This window comes from Phytophthora infestans, genomic scaffold, assembly GCF_000142945.1.
Source record: "Phytophthora infestans T30-4 supercont1.15 genomic scaffold, whole genome shotgun sequence".
NCBI classification, from domain to species: Eukaryota; Oomycota; class Peronosporomycetes; order Peronosporales; family Peronosporaceae; genus Phytophthora; species Phytophthora infestans.
In genome coordinates, this window is record NW_003303744.1 from 1,520,106 (window position 1) to 1,521,247 (window position 1,142).

Genomic DNA, 1,142 nt, shown 5'->3' on the forward strand with positions numbered 1-1,142 from the left:
CCATTTGACTAATTTTAGGAGTTTTCAAGACAATAACCTCCACTCGTTCCGCGCTGTTTTCCCCAACCTCGTGACGTTGGACTTGACCGACAACAACTTCAGTGACATCCCAGCCAGCCTCTTCATCCATGACAGGCTGAAAGAGTTAAAGATCAAAGGGAATCCTCTCGCTTCTCCCTGGTTTACTCAAGACCAAGCCTCGTTCCTGAGCGAACTGATCATGCTAGAGCTCGAGAACTCCGATTTCTTAAAGCCCATCGACAGCTGCAGCAGCGCCAACCAACTCAAAGTGCACTCGCTGACTGTCTGCATCTCCGACAGCTCGAACGACGACAACGACAGCAACAACCAAGCCTCCAGCTCGTCGTCGGACGTGTTGGTTCTTGTGGGCTCCATCGTCGGAGGCCTGTTAGTGCTCGTTGCTGTGGTGCTAGCTGGCATTTGGCTGTACAGGATGCGCGTACGAAGACACGACAATCGCTCCCGAGTAGTTCGTGAGTCGTACTTTGGTGGGCTATCGCCGCCTCTCGCGCGATCTCCAGTTGATAAAGGCTACCGTGGTGGTCGACGCACACCTGTGAGTGGAGGCCCACGCTTCTGTAGCGACTATGAGTACGAGGAGAGTAATTACTCGCCTCGTATCTCGACTCGTAGTACACAGAGTAACCAAAGCTCAACGGCGTATTCACTCTGGAACGACGAGGAGTTATTGTCGCTGCAGGTGAAGTATGACGAGATTGAGGACATTGGGACGATCGGCAGTGGAGCGTTCGGGATCGTGTGGCTAGTGAAGTACCGTGGCTCTCAATTGCTGGCGTCCAAGCGAGTGCGTTCCGACCTGGTGACGAAGCAGAGAACGCAAGCTTTTATTGAGGAGATCAAGATGGTGGCGCCTTTGGATCACCCGAACGTCGTGCGTCTTCTTGGATGCGCTTGGACGATCGAGAGCGACTTGCAGGCGCTGTTCGAGTACATGGAGGGCGGTGACTTACGTGACTACCTCGTGGATCCGACGTCTCCTCGCCATTGGAGTCAGGAGTTGCTGCAACTAGCTGCCGATATCATCGAGGCGTTGGTGTACGTGCACTCGTTCACACCGCCACTAGTGCATCGGGATCTCAAGTCACGGAACGTGTTGCTAA

At 53.9% G+C, this 1,142-nt stretch overlaps 1 protein-coding gene across 1 annotated transcript; it reads left to right on the forward strand.

The window, feature by feature from the left end:
* Window positions 1-220: 220 nt before the first annotated feature.
* On the forward strand, window positions 221-1,142 carry PITG_09619 (protein kinase; the record flags this gene model as incomplete). The annotated part of the gene is made up of 2 exons (XM_002903193.1): window positions 221-1,077; window positions 1,124-1,142. The coding sequence occupies 2 exons, from the start codon at window positions 221-223 to the stop codon at window positions 1,140-1,142; spliced, it is 876 nt and encodes a 291-aa protein (XP_002903239.1).